The sequence below is a fragment of the Drosophila tropicalis genome, unplaced genomic scaffold (assembly GCF_018151085.1).
Source record: "Drosophila tropicalis isolate 14030-0801.00 unplaced genomic scaffold, ASM1815108v1 contig_878, whole genome shotgun sequence".
In the NCBI taxonomy this organism is placed as follows: Eukaryota; Metazoa; Arthropoda; class Insecta; order Diptera; family Drosophilidae; genus Drosophila; species Drosophila tropicalis.
Genome location: NW_027173374.1, coordinates 3,099,587 through 3,113,192, shown reverse-complemented (window position 1 = coordinate 3,113,192; position 13,606 = coordinate 3,099,587). Strand labels below are relative to the sequence as shown.

The window sequence follows — 13,606 nt, the reverse complement described above, 5'->3', positions numbered from 1 at the left end:
ATGACCCCTTCTTTCAGTCAGTTTAAGTGTTCAATTTCATACTGTTTTTTCAAGCAATTAAATAACATAGTTAATCAACAAGACGGCTAAAAAGATACTTGTTATAGGGATTCTTTTAAGTACTAGAAATCTTTGAAATACAGGATTGTTGAGCTATACATATCATTATATTTGAATAACTATCACAGGCTTATATTTCAAAATGAGTTTTAAATTTATTGGATTCCATTGGATCTATACCAAAATTATACTTTTGATATTGATATATAAACGCTTTCCGTGCTGCATAGTTGAAGCCTTCATAAAGTGCTTTAGTTGTAATTGCCCTTAGAGATCATTACATCGTTTGACTCTTAATAAATTGTTCAAAACTTAAACAAAACTGAGCTTTAGCAGCTAATTGATAAACGCCAAATGATTCCGCTTAACAAAAGTATATGAAGAGCGCATTCGAATATCATTTGTAAAAATAATGGAAATTATTACGAAATAAAATATAAGTACATAAATACACACACACATACATATACCCACTTACATATAGTAATTAGGTTAATATATGTAAAACATAACTAAAAGAAAAAAAAATAGGCACCACACACACACACACACATCTAGTTTATATGTATGTATATCGAAACTCGAATTTCTACAATATATCCGTATAACTTAACTGCTGTATCGAAAGTCTATATATGTATATGTATATGTATATACATATCCATAAATATAATATATTTGTAAATTTGAGTTACAATTTTCTTTGATCGCAAAAGTACAAGAAAATTTTGTGTAAATATATTTTGGGCTCTTAATAATAGTCGGGATTTTCGAATTGATGGATTTATTTATGTTTTCCTTAGCGGCAAAAAGTATTTAGTAAAGAGATTTTAGTTTTTAGTTGAATATGAGTCATTATTTATTTGTTTGTTGATCTTTTTTTGTTTTGCCACTTCGAAAGAACCAAAAGAAAAGCGTAATAAGGTCACGCCCACGAACATATCGATTGATTATACACCAAGTACATGGATTATATATATATATATACATAAATATATATACTTATATTACAAACTGTATCTGTGTTACCATCTCTCATTATATATACATATATATATATATATATATATTACTTACAACTACTACTACTACCTACTCTACTTAATATATAATTTCGTCAACTTTTGCTAACGTTTCTCGTAGGAAAGTTACAAATTATTAATATAGTTATTAAATCGAATTTGATTGCATTTTTAGACCGCCTCTAACCCAGTTTCTCTCTATAAATAAATATATATATTTGCTTTAAAGTCTTAATTAATGTTTTTCTGGTTGATTTTGAACATGAAAATGCTAACTTTTACGTTTCTCTTTTGATTTTACTCTATTGACTTGGAATTGCAGCGCAGTCGCGGCTTTGGTTTTATCACATTCCAAGAACCCTGCACCGTTGACAAGGTGCTAAAGGTGCCTATTCACACACTGGATGGCAAGAAGATCGACCCAAAGCATGCCACTCCAAAGAATCGACCACGTCAGGCCAACAAGACCAAAAAGATCTTTGTTGGCGGCGTCTCGCAGGACACATCGGCCGAGGAGGTGAAGGCCTATTTCAGTCAATTTGGACCCGTAGAGGAGACGGTTATGCTGATGGATCAGCAAACGAAACGTCATCGTGGTTTCGGGTTCGTTACCTTCGAAAACGAAGATGTCGTGGATCGCGTGTGTGAAATCCATTTCCATACCATCAAGAACAAGAAGGTCGAATGCAAAAAGGCCCAGCCCAAGGAGGCTGTCACCCCGGCTGCCCAGTTGCTACAGAAACGCATTATGCTCGGGACACTGGGTGTCCAGTTGCCGACAGCACCTGGCCAATTGATTGGAGCACGCGGTCCCACCGGTGTTACCACCATGAATCCCCTGGCCATGCTTCAGACACCAACACAATTGCTGCAGTCGCCGGCTGCTGCTGCAGCAGCTGCTCAACAGGCAGCATTGATATCACAGAATCCATTTCAAGTACAAAATGCAGCAGCTGCTGCCTCCATGGCTGCCGCCAATCCAGGAGGATTTGGCAAGCTATTAACCACATATCCACAGACGGCGCTTCACAGTGTTAGGTGAGTTCGATACGAACCAATTTCCCTACAAAGACATTTTGTCCTATTTGTGTCTTTTCTTTCGCCAGATATGCCCCCCTACACCATCCCCGCCAGCGCTGCCACTGCCAATGCCGCTCTAATGCAGGCCCATCAGGCCCAGAATGTGGCTGCCGCTGCCCATCAACATCAGCAGCAGCAGCATCACTCGGCCGCCGCCGCCGCCAATGCCAATGCCCATGTCGTGGCCCAGCATCAACAGCAGCATCCGCAACATGTGGTGGCTGCCGCCAACTCAGCCTCGCAGGCCCATTCAGCAGCAGCGGCCGCCGCCCTGGCAGCGAATGCGGCCAATGGAGCCAACGGTGCCCATGCCGCCGCCGCCCATCAGCAGCATTTGGCGGCTGCCCAGCAGGCAGCTCTCGTTGCTGGAAATCCCCTGAATGCAGCCGCTGCTGCTGCTGCTGCCGCAGCCGGTAATCCAGCTGCAGCGGCCGCTTACTCAAATTATGCACTGGCCAATGTGGATATGTCCAGTTTCCAGGGTGTCGATTGGAGTACCATGTATGGCATGGGGATGTATGTCTAAGGCGCTACTATCCCACATCAACAACCCCACTCCCCCCACAAATCCTTCTTCTCCTCCTCCTCTTGCCCTTAAGACAGAATCAAATATTTGTTGGTAATTTCAATGAACTATAATTACTCACAAACACATACACACACAACAAACACCTTCACACACACACACACACACATACTCAGAGAAGTTACATAAATAATTTTCTTTTTTGAGTTTTGAGGAAAACCACAGAAAAGCATTATAAGTATTATAGGCGTTCAATAATAATAATAATAATAACAATAATTATAATAATAACACTATATAAAAAACCACAACAACAACAACAACTAACTGCAAAAATGATAAGCAATATAAGCAAAAACAAAAGAAGTAAAAAAAAATCTAAACCAAAAACTAATAAAAAACAAAACAAAAAAAAAAAGAAGGGAAAAATTTAAAAATTGATAATTGAGAGAATAGAAGAAAAGAGACGAAAAAAAAACACATAAAAAAAAAAAAAAGAAAAACCACCGATTGTGATTGCGTTTAAATATAGCAGTTTATATAATTTTTAGTGCATAAAATTAAAAATTATCGACAACATAAAAAAAAGAAGAAAACAAAAATCGTATTTATAAAAATTCTTCCAACTCTTCAAAACCAAAAAAGGAGCTCAACTATATAATTGAAAAGGAAAACACAAAAAAAAACAAACAAAACTTGAAAAATTAAAAAAAAAAAAACACTCAGTAAGTGACGAAAGAGGAGAAAAAGGAGCGCCCTTTGAAGTATTAAATGAGAGAAAAAAAAGAAATTAAGGAAATTAACATTATTTTGCTCAAAAACCGAAACAACAACTGACAACAACAAAACGTGTGTTATTTTTTGTTTTATGGTTTTTGTTTATTAACATTTATTAGTTAATAAAAATCCTATTTTTTGTTTTTTTTTAATATTTGAGCTCGAATTTAATTCATCCCAGCATAGAAAAAAAAAAAGCATAGACAGAGAAAGAAGCATTCTAAACACATCACCAAGATCTGCCATCTCTTTTACACACACACACACACACACCCACTCTTAGACACTCACATACACAACTTTTGCTTAACTAACTTTAATTCATACCTCTTTCTCTCTCTCTCTCTCTCTATATATATATACATTTATATCTGTCTCTCTCTCTCTCTAAATATATATATGTGTACTTAATAAAAATGAAAATTTCCTTAAATTTTACCCTTTTCATTTTGTATTGTGTTGTGTGTTTTTCTTACATTAATTTGATTACTTTTCACACAAACACACATTTTTTTTCCTTAGTTACTATTTTCGTTAGTACTTAAGTTAATCAATTACTAGTAAAACTGAAAATTTCAAAGAAGAAAATGCTCAAAAATTCAATATTTCGATTGAAAAATTGAAAGATAAAATGAAATTCCTAACTATTTTGAACTAATCCAGAATCCCCTTTAAGCCTCATTGCCACCCCCCACCCACCCACAACTTGGCCATTATTACTATCTTTGAATCTGAATCTATTTGAATTATTTTTCATAATTTTTTTAATTTTCACATTTTTGCATAACATTATTTAGCAATAACTACAATTATTATTATTATTATTATTTAGTAGTTGTTAAAAACACAAAGCAGAGCAAAAAAAAAAATACCCTTTAGTTTTTAATTAAGTATGTATATGTAATATTGATTTGTAGCATTTGCCTATATATATATACATATATAGATATATATACTTCGATCTTTGCATGAAGTTTAAATTGAAATTTTTAGTTATCCATCATTTGATTTTGAAAGTAATACTTTGCTCGTATGTAAATATTATTAGTTTATATACAAAACAACATACACACAAAACACACATACATATATATATTATATAATTGAATAAAACATTTCATTTGAAGTAATATTTTGTGTTTAATAAAAACCAAACAAAAAAACAAATACAATTGCTCATTGAAACAAGCAAAAGCAAAAAAAAAAAAGACAACCAAAATCCTCATTGTGTTTCTTTATTTATTTGTATATAGTATTTATTCTATTCGAATCTATTTCACACACACACTCACACACACCAAACATACCCACACACACACTCACACATAGTATTTTGTTTTTATTTGTTTGACCATTCTATATCCTTTTTTCTCTGTCTTGTCCACATGTGTAGATCCCAAATCAAAGGGTGATGCTAAATTTACATTAAATATTATTTTATACTGCGCATAAAGTGAACTTGAAATTTATTTTTTCAAAATTGTGATGAAATATTGTTGAAAAGTGAAGAGTTATACTTTATCTAGTATAAAATAATATTTTAAATATCAAAAAATCTACAAACAAAAGGATATAAACCTCACCCAAGTTCTCGTTTTCAAACGTAAAGCAAAAAGGGTTTAATTTGGCAGTCTCATAAGACACATAATAGTATAGAGATATCGAACTATATCTCTTACAATTATATGTCTCAAAATCCAAATAACATTATATAATATATTCATTTACACCCGATTCTTGTTTCAAATTTAGCCTTGCTCTTTGATTTGTATTTGATTGATTGATTTTATATTTGAAACTGTACTTTTGTTTGTACTATATATATTTGCCTGAAGGTGAGTAAACAAATTCTAATACTTATTATTAAATACACACACACACACAAACACACATAAAACAAAGGACATTGAAACGTTATACCAAAGATCATTAGGAAAATTTCTTTTGCTGGGCTAAATAATCTTTTCAATCTCGTAATATTTAAATGCTTTTTTTTTGACTTTCTCAATTCAATGTACTTATGAAGAAATTTATATTATATAATAAAGCTTAATTTAATTTATTTATTGTTTTATCCTTAAGTCTAAACGAAATCTTAACACATTCCAAAGCAAACAAACAAAATAAAATAGTAACAAATGTTATGGTGCCATTTTTTTCCTTTAATAATAGTTTTTTTTATGCCCTCCCCCCGCCAACAACTTTTTGGACCTGCCAGTTAAGTCTTTTATTGTTTATTTCTTATTGCTTACATATTTTTTACATACATAAAGCTGAAACCTACAATATACACATATTTATATATTCCATAAACACTTTGTAAATGAATTTCATTAATAAATTAATTATATTTATATATACATACATTATATTATATGCATTTCCGTTTTGAACTTGATTTAAAAAAGCAAGAAGTCGAAAACAAAAAAATTTACACTAATTAAAATTGTTTGTTTTGTGCTTTTGAAATATTCTATTCAAAGTGATATTTAAATTAGTTTTGTACTTTTGGTAGCAGTTGTTAAATTGCAAAATTTTGGTTTGACAATTCGATCAACAACAACAACAACAAAAAGAACAAACGGCAACAAGCAGATCAAATAACAGTAAAACTATATCATGAAATGTTTTAAAACAAAACAAAAAAACCTACAAATCCTTAAAAAAAAATGCAGAATCGAAGTAAACTCAAGTAGAAGCTTGCTCATTTTTTTCATATATAGATATATATACATACTTATATAGTTTAAACAATTTGTACAGCTCTCTTCCATATATATATGTATATATATCATGGCAGATATATCGCCATATATATACTTATATATATATACTTTTCATTGGTCTTGTTTTCTACGTCGTAGATTCGTTTCATACCAAAACATGATTTTAGTTCTATGATATAGTTGTGTATGTATCTATATACATATGTAAATAATGGAAAAGGATCCAAATTCCGATAACTGTCTATTCTATATATATATAGATATATTTACATACACTGTAAAATCATGAGTTTCATTTTATTTTTCGTAGGTTTTACATAAACACCATATAAAATATATATATTTAGCTATACATACATACTTATGATGTATTACTACTACTACTACTACTACTACACTATCTACATAATAAACAATATATATTAACTTATATATAGAAAGCATGATGAGACATGTTTTTTCGTAGTCAATTGAGTAAAAAAAAAAACCCTTAACTACATATATACTTATTATACATACATACAACAACAATGCAGTTTCAAATGGAAATATATATATACATACATAAAATTCATATCATCTTCACAAGTATAGAGAATTTATACACTCTTTCCCTTCCTCTATTATGGCATAACATACCTTATACATACAAATACATACATAACTACATGCATACATATACATTACATCATATGACAATAAGATCAACTGTGTTTCAAAAAGCATTCAAAAGTGTCAGTATTCGTAAACCAAATTACCTAACAACAACTAAACTGAGAACAAATATCGTGAAGAAGTTGGTTAAAATAGAGCAACAACAGAACAACAACAACAACATTTTAACTATGAATAGTGATGAAATGAGGATGATCATAATGTTCTTTATAGATATTTACATACATACAGAATACAGCGATTTATATATGTATATACATATATATATATTTAGCAAGACCGTGATATATTCAATTAGTAAAACCTACTTATATATACATACATACATACATACAACCTTAGATGAATAAATATATATATGTATATGTATACCTATATCTCCAAACAAAAATGTGGCAAAATTCTAACTTAAGTGTAGTTCTTTTTTGGATCAAAAATAAACGAAACATTTCATAGATTTATAGTCAAAACTAAAACCAAAAACCAAACCAAAACTGTTGTTGTGAAGCTACATTTACTATATAGACGCGAGAGTACTAAAAACAAAAACAAAAACACAACAAAAATCATATCACTTTGAAGTTTAAACCAAAAATTGCAAAACATGAAAATGCCAAAAAAAGAGCAAAATCAAAGCAAAGACAACGATTTTTTCAATTGATATTTATAGAGTTGATAAAAAAAAAAATAAAAATAATCAGATAAACTAATGAGGACCAACCCCCCACACCCCGAAAAAAAACCAAATTAAATAAAAATTTTAGCAAAATTCAACTAATAAAAAAATTAAAATTAACAATGAAATTATGAAACAAACTTTGTTACAGCTTGCTTTAAAGAAAGAGTAAAGAATATTATAGAGAGAGAGAGAAGTCAGAAGGCATGATTAAAGATAGACATGATAAAATCTTGTTGGTCTTCTTTCAATTCCTCGTGATGGATCATCTATGTATTGTCCCTTGAACAAACGGATATCCTGCTTGTGGCACTTTCTTCGAGCGACAACTACTGTAACTTCCATTTAAATTAAATTTCTTATCCTATCTTTTTCGAAACGTCTTTCTTATTAAAAACTTAATAAATGAGCTAATTTTCTAATCAAAAAGGAAGAAGTTGGTATCCTAGCCACGATTTCTTTTGATAAGTTGCTTATGAACCATTCTTAAAATTAGTTTCGACTTCATTTAGAGATTTGTTTTGAATCATACAAGGTTAAGCCCTTATAGATAAATCAGATTTTGAATCATTTTTAGTCTTCTTTTAATTAATAACGAAAAAATCATTTGTTAATCAACAAGATGGCTCAAACTATACTCATTAAGAGGGTTTTTACTAAAACAATCTCTACAAATTTTAATGTTGAATACTTTCTAGAGCTGTATAGAGCTATAAATCTGTCATATCAAACAATCAATCTAGACCGAATGTTCTACTCTCTTTTAATTCTGTTGAAATTTTTAACAAGCTGTGACAAAAAGTGTTTAATAACATGGGTAGAAATTATTAAAAGGATTAACCCTATCAAAGAGTAGAGTGTTTTCCATATAATCTACCCAAAATGTTTCAACTAGACATTCTTTTTTTTTTTTGGCTTCTTGCTTAGAATTTGATTTCCATTTATGTTTTTATAAAATTTCAATTTTTGTTTTTATGACAACAACAACAAAACGAACAACAGACTCACAAACACACCCACACACACACACACAGACACTACTCTCAAGAAAAGCTAGTCAATTGATGTGCATAGGTCACAAAGAAAACTCACTTAACACATGACACACACGCAACTCTAACAATTACAATTTAATCAGTAAGTACTACTATATAAATATATACATATATACACAAATACATATATAAACAGTCAAATAAGAACAAAAGAGAAAGCTACTAACAAACGACAAACGTACACAATAAAAAAAGCAAACTAAAAGCAATTATTTTCATGGGAAAATACCCAAAAAAAAAAAACGAAAAGAAAACATTTCGAATGAAATAAAATGCTACACACAAAATAGTTAAAGACCTAATTTAACAAATATTTGCAAAACTAATTAATAAGCCTTAAACAATAAGTCTTTCTTCTATCTCTTTCTCTCTTGTACCATGTTCAAGGAGCAAAGCAGCTAATTATTAACTGATCAATTGCATTAAAGCCAAAAAAAAAAAAAACAATAAAAATCTTCTTATTTTTTTTTTGAGGTGCTTATTTCTGATCATTTCCAACAAACCCAACAAAACAAAGAAAGAAGCAAATGCTTAACAAGAATCAAAGACAAACAACAAATGTCGCATATAAAATTAAAAGCTAAAAACTAATTTAAGTGTTAAGAAATATTAATATATATGAAAACTATATACTCATCATACATCAAGATAAAACAAAAGATTGTAAAATTAAAAAACAAAAATGGAGAAACACATGTTTTCGGATTTCAAATAAACTTGCTCTCGTAACATATCAATTACACTGATTGTGAGCTATTACAACAATAATTAACTGAATGAAGCCAACAAAGAAACGATGAACGAACGAATTCCAACACCAAGTTCAATTTTAATGCATTAAAGTAAAATTTCAAAAAATTATTGTAAACAAATAATTGAAAATATGACCCTGATTACTGTAAGAGGTGAGTAAATGCAACAGTAGAGCTATACTTTGGCTAGCCGAAATTTTTCTATATCCTTGTAGTAACAAGAGCGCTTAGATGTATGCAATAGAAAGTCTTCAAAGTTTCTAAGTGAGCCATATTTCTATTCAATATAGAACATTTTTTCGATTACATATTGCATACTTTAAAGGGAAACTTCTTTTGGATTTTAGATGCCTTGCACATCCAATTGCAAGGATATAGAAAAAAAAGGGTGCAGAAAGTCTACAATGGCTTTTCAAACATAACACAAACCTAACTTAGACTCGTCGTCTTCCAGCAACTAATTGACATGATGAAAATTCTTAAAAAGGTGTTTAATTTTTCTTTAGTTGTGAGTTTTAATTGGTTTTTTTTTCTTTCTTTGCGCTCATAGAGTGAGTTATAAAAGTAAAATTTTTGATAATAAAATGTTATTAGAGAGACATGTGAATCCCCCCAATTAACAAGTACAAGTTTTGCAACGAGGAATTTTCAAAAACTCTTTTTATGAAAGAGAACACACACAAACACACAAAATGTTTGAAATAATTGTTAAAAAGTTATTATTTTTTGTTTCAGTTGCGTTGAAAATGTTTCTACATAGTTTTGCCCCTCTAATTCTCCCCTTTGTATCTTTGGCTAAGAAGAATATAACAACAACAAAAAACCTACTTAATGTTGTAAATTAGTTTCTCAAGAAAAAAAAAAATGAAGAAAAAAAAGATATATACTATCTTAATGATAAGCAAGTGCATTATATTGAGAGAAAACGAAAAGTAAATGTAAGAATTGACAAAAATGATTAACAAGTTTTTAGGAATAAGTTTTCACGTATATATATATTATACATATATATTTATTAGGCCATAAGCAAACCAAAAATCGTATAAAACCAGTTGAATTGATTCCTTTTTTATTAGACGATATATTGTTTTGCCTTTTAGTTTCTTTTTGGAAGAGTATATTATAATGGCTCGTATTCGTATATGTATTGAAAACATATATATACTATATGTATTTATATTTATTGTAAAATTTGTCAGCCAACACACATATATACACATACATATACACAAGAAACGTGTGTTTGGAGAAATGGTTATTATTTATTTAGCATTGTAACAAGAACTTATATAGAAGATATATACACAACAAATGACACCCCCTCCCCTCTCTCTCTTTCTGTAATTGTAATTGTAACAGTCGCTGACTCTCTCTCTATATATATATATACTTTTCGCTCTATACTTGTAGCGATGTTTAGAACAAGCTTATACACAATATATATACAACAACAACAACAACAACTCTTTCTATATATACAAGAGAAAAGAAATGAAATGAAAGAGAGTTATGTAATCCTGATATACTCTTTTAGCTAAGACGGAACCTAAACCATATATATTATACCCTTTCCCCCTTGATCCCAACAACAAATACAAGAATTTGTAAAACTTGGCTAAAACTTTTTCGATCGAGGTTAAACTCTTGGCAGAACATTTTTGAATTGAATTAAATAAAAAGTGAAATGTGAAAAACAGAATGAAAATGAATTTGCAAAAACAAACCAAAAACCTGGCATTTGATTTCAATTTCAAATTGTATAAATTACTCAAATAGAATTCCAGTAAACATTGAATATAAAGTATTTAATAGTAATGCACGCCAAAAATACATAAAAATTATAATTTATATATTTGTTTGAATATCATTTTGCACACACAGTCGGCAGATGAATGAATACGTTTAGTATAAATAAAGAATTAAGTACATAATACATACATACATATACATAAATATATATATAGTTCATAGCTGACCTAGAAACCACCGTCATTTTAGACTTTGTAAAATGTATTGTACTTTTGGTATTAATAAGAGTAAAATCTCACATTCTCTGGTATATAGAATATATTCATAATGTATAATCCTATAAACCCAATTAAACACATTCGGTAAAAAGTAAAAGCCCAACAACACCACAAAGGGTTAATTTAATTTTTTGGTAGCACATATTAACAGTCTATAGAACCTGATTTTGTATATTTTAAATGCCCCTTCCTCCACTCTTCTATCTTTCTACCTTTTTTTTCTATTGTAACATATAGATATATATAGTTCTTTTTTTTCTAGTTTGCCTTGATTTTACGAATTTTGTGTATTTTTTATTTTTTGTTTATAGAAATCATCAAATCAATGCTTTATATATTTTACGCTTGGTTCAAACACGGCAGATAACAATTATATGTTTTCCAACTGAATGAATGATATAAAAAAGTATAAACAACAACTATGTGGACAATACCCTCTAACTCTAATTGTGCGTGTGTTACGAATCGAAAGATATAACCATATGGTATAAAAGAGAAATGGAACTAAAGAACATTGAAGCAATATACAGATATACATACATATATATACATTGATGATGAAAAACAAACAAATTTATTGCATGAATTTGACAAAGAGAAAAGGCAATGAAAATGAAAATTGAAAACGAAAAGCTAACATTAGTATTTTAAGTGCAATGTGTTGAAAGATGAACCAATTTAATACACACACACACACAAACACATACAACATGCATAGATTACTCTATATGTATGTATTTGGTAAAAACGTTAAAACGATAATCTAATTAAATATACATACATATGTACATATGTATATCCATAGAGTTGTTCGCAAATTTTGTGTGTAGTTATGTTGGGACAACAACTCATTACATATATTGATAAACATAAATATCGTATATACAACATATGTATATGAGAAGTATTCTAATAACATTTAAAAATATGATTATTGTAGTTTTCTGTTGCATAAAGTATACATATACCTTTATATACTCTCTCTACCTTTCATTCTAAATAACCAAAAGTAAGCAGCAGTGATGAAAACTGTTATTAACAAATGAAACAAACAAATGAACCTTTAAAAAATATTTGGAAATAGTTGCTAAAAATGGTTCAACAGTTGGTTAATTTATTAAAGCTTCTTATACTTAATTATATTATACACACCCATATATATATATACAAAATATATAAAAGTATTTATAGATCTATAAATTTAGATAATTAGAAAGTAATTAGTACACACACACAAACACAAACACACTCATTTAGAACAACCTTAATAAATAGAATATGTTGCTATTGTGTAAACAGAAGAGAATCCCCCAAAAAATCATCTTAATTGTCGAAGTGTAATAATTATTAATCATATATACATATATATTTAGTATATATATATATATATACCTATATGTATATATATATCACAATAAATGTTTCACATAAAATATTTTTACTGTAGTTTTGAAAAATGAACTTTCTATTTCTTTTTTTTAAACTTTTTTCTATGCATTTACATTATTTTTTAGTAGCTAGACTTGACACTTACACACACACACACACACACAGACTCACACCTACTTAAGCATATCTCACATAAACAGTAAACTTTGATTGATCTATCAGCGCACGCAACATAATCTTAATCCTATCTATATATCATGGTTAGACTGAACATTGTAGCTCCTAACCGTTAGATCACTTACACACCCTCATCTATTCTATAATATAATATTGAAAGCATAAGTAATTAGAATTGTAAATATTTAACATATTTAGCTTGAGCAACGACTTACCCCCCAATGATGAGAAACGGCTTCCTTCGAGAATATGACACTTGGTTTTTCTAGGAAGTCAACCTCCGGTCCTAGATATAGATGAATGGTTAACAGAGTTCTGGCAATTGGTAGGCGTCATTTACTTACTACAAAAAATGCAACCATTACGAATTGGCGTACGACTTGTCAATATGGTCTAAATAGTGGTCAAAAATATCTATAAGAATTGGAAAATGTCTCTCAATGTGTAGCTAGTCAGACCTTTTTAATGGGTTGTAGAATAGCAGGTGTCTTTAAAGCTCCAACCAGTATAGATAATGCCATTGTTTTTTATGAGAAAGATTAATTTTACCTACAATTTCCGAAATGTTCCGAAATTTAAGTACAAACAAATGTGTGATAAATTTTGAACAGAGCCAGGAGGTTAAAAATGCTAGAAACTAACTGAAAATAATATTTTTAAACCA

The 13,606-nt window shown here is 29.7% G+C and overlaps 2 protein-coding genes across 10 annotated transcripts in view; one reads left to right on the top strand and one right to left on the bottom strand.

Annotated features, from left to right (window-relative positions):
- Positions 1-5,825, top strand: part of msi (musashi) — a 120,349-nt gene extending 114,524 nt beyond the window's left edge. For 6 of the 8 annotated variants that reach the window (XM_068301598.1, XM_068301596.1, XM_068301594.1 and 3 more), the window contains 2 exons: positions 1,405-2,120; positions 2,189-5,825. In XM_068301598.1, the coding sequence (XP_068157699.1) occupies positions 1,405-2,120; positions 2,189-2,579 (1,107 nt within the window). In that variant the 3' untranslated portion in view covers positions 2,580-5,825. Of the gene's footprint in view, positions 1-1,404; positions 2,124-2,188 lie in introns of all 8 variants that reach the window. The other 2 variants (XM_068301602.1, XM_068301601.1) reach the window with 1 other exon arrangement.
- Positions 1-13,606, bottom strand: part of ymp (yellow-emperor) — a 19,656-nt gene extending 6,050 nt beyond the window's left edge. The window contains exons 1-3 of one of the 2 annotated variants that reach the window (XR_011033625.1): positions 13,401-13,606; positions 13,287-13,335; positions 13,158-13,228 (exon numbers count right to left, since the gene is read on the bottom strand). Coding sequence is in view for 1 of the 2 variants with exons in the window: in XM_068301603.1 (XP_068157704.1) it covers positions 13,158-13,228; positions 13,287-13,335; positions 13,401-13,463 (183 nt within the window). In the remaining variant the exon portion in view is untranslated. The remainder of the gene's footprint in view (positions 1-13,157; positions 13,229-13,286; positions 13,336-13,400) is intronic. The other variant, XM_068301603.1, reaches the window with a different exon arrangement.